General features: G+C 45.6%; 1 protein-coding gene across 1 annotated transcript in view; it reads left to right on the forward strand.

The window, feature by feature from the left end:
• Positions 1–48: 48 nt before the first annotated feature.
• The window catches only part of LOC101862758 (probable serine/threonine-protein kinase tsuA), a gene marked incomplete in the record, with an annotated part of 12,615 nt that continues 11,123 nt past the window's right edge, over positions 49–1,540 (forward strand). The window contains 1 exon segment of the mRNA XM_035972737.1: positions 49–1,464. Within this exon segment, the coding sequence (XP_035828630.1) occupies positions 1,370–1,464 (95 nt within the window).

Consider the following 1,540-nt stretch of genomic DNA (forward strand, 5'->3'; position numbering starts at 1 on the left):
CCCCCTCACCACACATCGGTCACGGGACGTCAGTCAGTCAGTCAGTCAGGGCAGGCAACTCGTCCAAGCTGATCCCAGGCGTCGTAACCACCTGATGATTCGCCCCAGCGCGCTGAGGGAGAAAATCGTTTGGTCTCTCACCGAAACCTCCAGGCCTTGGCTAGCTAGGCAAGTCAGTCACTCCGTGGGACCGTCACACCGCTACTGGCCTGCGCGGAGAGGAGAAGGAAGGAGAGCTAGAACCTAGATCTTGTGTGCCACTTGTTTCAACTGTCAACAAAATCGAAGAAGAAGAAGTAAAAAGAATAGGGAGTAGAAGAAGTAGAAGAAGTAAAAGAAATAGAAGTGGAGAAGTAGAAAAATTAATAATTAGAGGAAAGCAACAATTCCGGCCGCTGCGTCGATCGTGTTAATTACACCTTTATTGTGTCTGTGCGCGTGTACGTAAACCTTCGCTTCTACGTTGGTTTTTTTTCCCCTTTCTTTCTTTCATCTCAACACTGTGCGTGTTTGTGGAAAGGCCTGTGAGTAAGTTCGTTTGTCAGCGTGTACGACGGACGTGGCTGTTTGGACAAAAACATTCTTTCTCTCACTTCGTCAAGGATTGACTGACCACAACGTCGTTCAACTGGTCAGAAATATATTTATTGTTGACAACAAATCGTCGTCACAGTGGTCAGATGGTGTCGACCTGTTTTGTGTGACTGAAGTTCGGCCTCAGCAGAGTGATGATACAGGACAGAATCTCAACTTGTGCAGGACTCTTCAACAGTTACGTCGTTGTGACTTCTTCTTGAATATTTACGAGAGACAAGGTACATTTTATATACGTGAGTTGTTTTTTTTTTTTCGCCCAGTCTGTAACTGCAGCTATTCTGACTTTCTCAATTAAAAAAAAAAAGTCTCGGAGCGAAGAATCTTTCAGAGGCACTCCGAAGTGCTAAGGAACAAGTTTTTCAAAGTGAGACTTCTCCTGAAAAAGTAAACGTTCTCTAAATAAATTTCATGTGTTGGACTTTTGTGATTTCTCAAGCTTCTCGGATTCTAAAGATAAGAACCCAAGACTTTAAATGTTCAAGGAACGGAATATAACCAGGGCGGGTTATTCTTCTGCACTCTTGTCACCCTCCCAGTCTTCATCAACGTCTTCGTCAACAGTTCATGACGGTCGAGCTTATAATTTGACCATCAGCCAAACCATTGGCTTATTTCAACGTCATACCCCGGGCACAGGTCTGTGTTCGTGAATCACCATCTCAGCTTTCATCATACCCCCCCCCCCGGCCACTCCACCCCCTTCTGTGGTCTGTTGACCCACTAACCACTGACCCACTGACCAGTGACCAGTGACCACTGAGCAGCGCCACCAATGATGACCGAGTCGGACCTGGTGTCTCCCACCTCCACGTCTGCCCCTCACGAGCTCAGCCCGGGCAGGATGGAGGAGAAAACTTCCTACAGAAAGGTGAGTACTCAACAACAGCAACAACAATATTAATGATGATGATATAATAATAATAATAATAATAATAATAATATC

Source organism: Aplysia californica, unplaced genomic scaffold, assembly GCF_000002075.1.
Source record: "Aplysia californica isolate F4 #8 unplaced genomic scaffold, AplCal3.0 scaffold00819, whole genome shotgun sequence".
NCBI lineage: Eukaryota > Metazoa > Mollusca > Gastropoda > Aplysiida > Aplysiidae > Aplysia > Aplysia californica.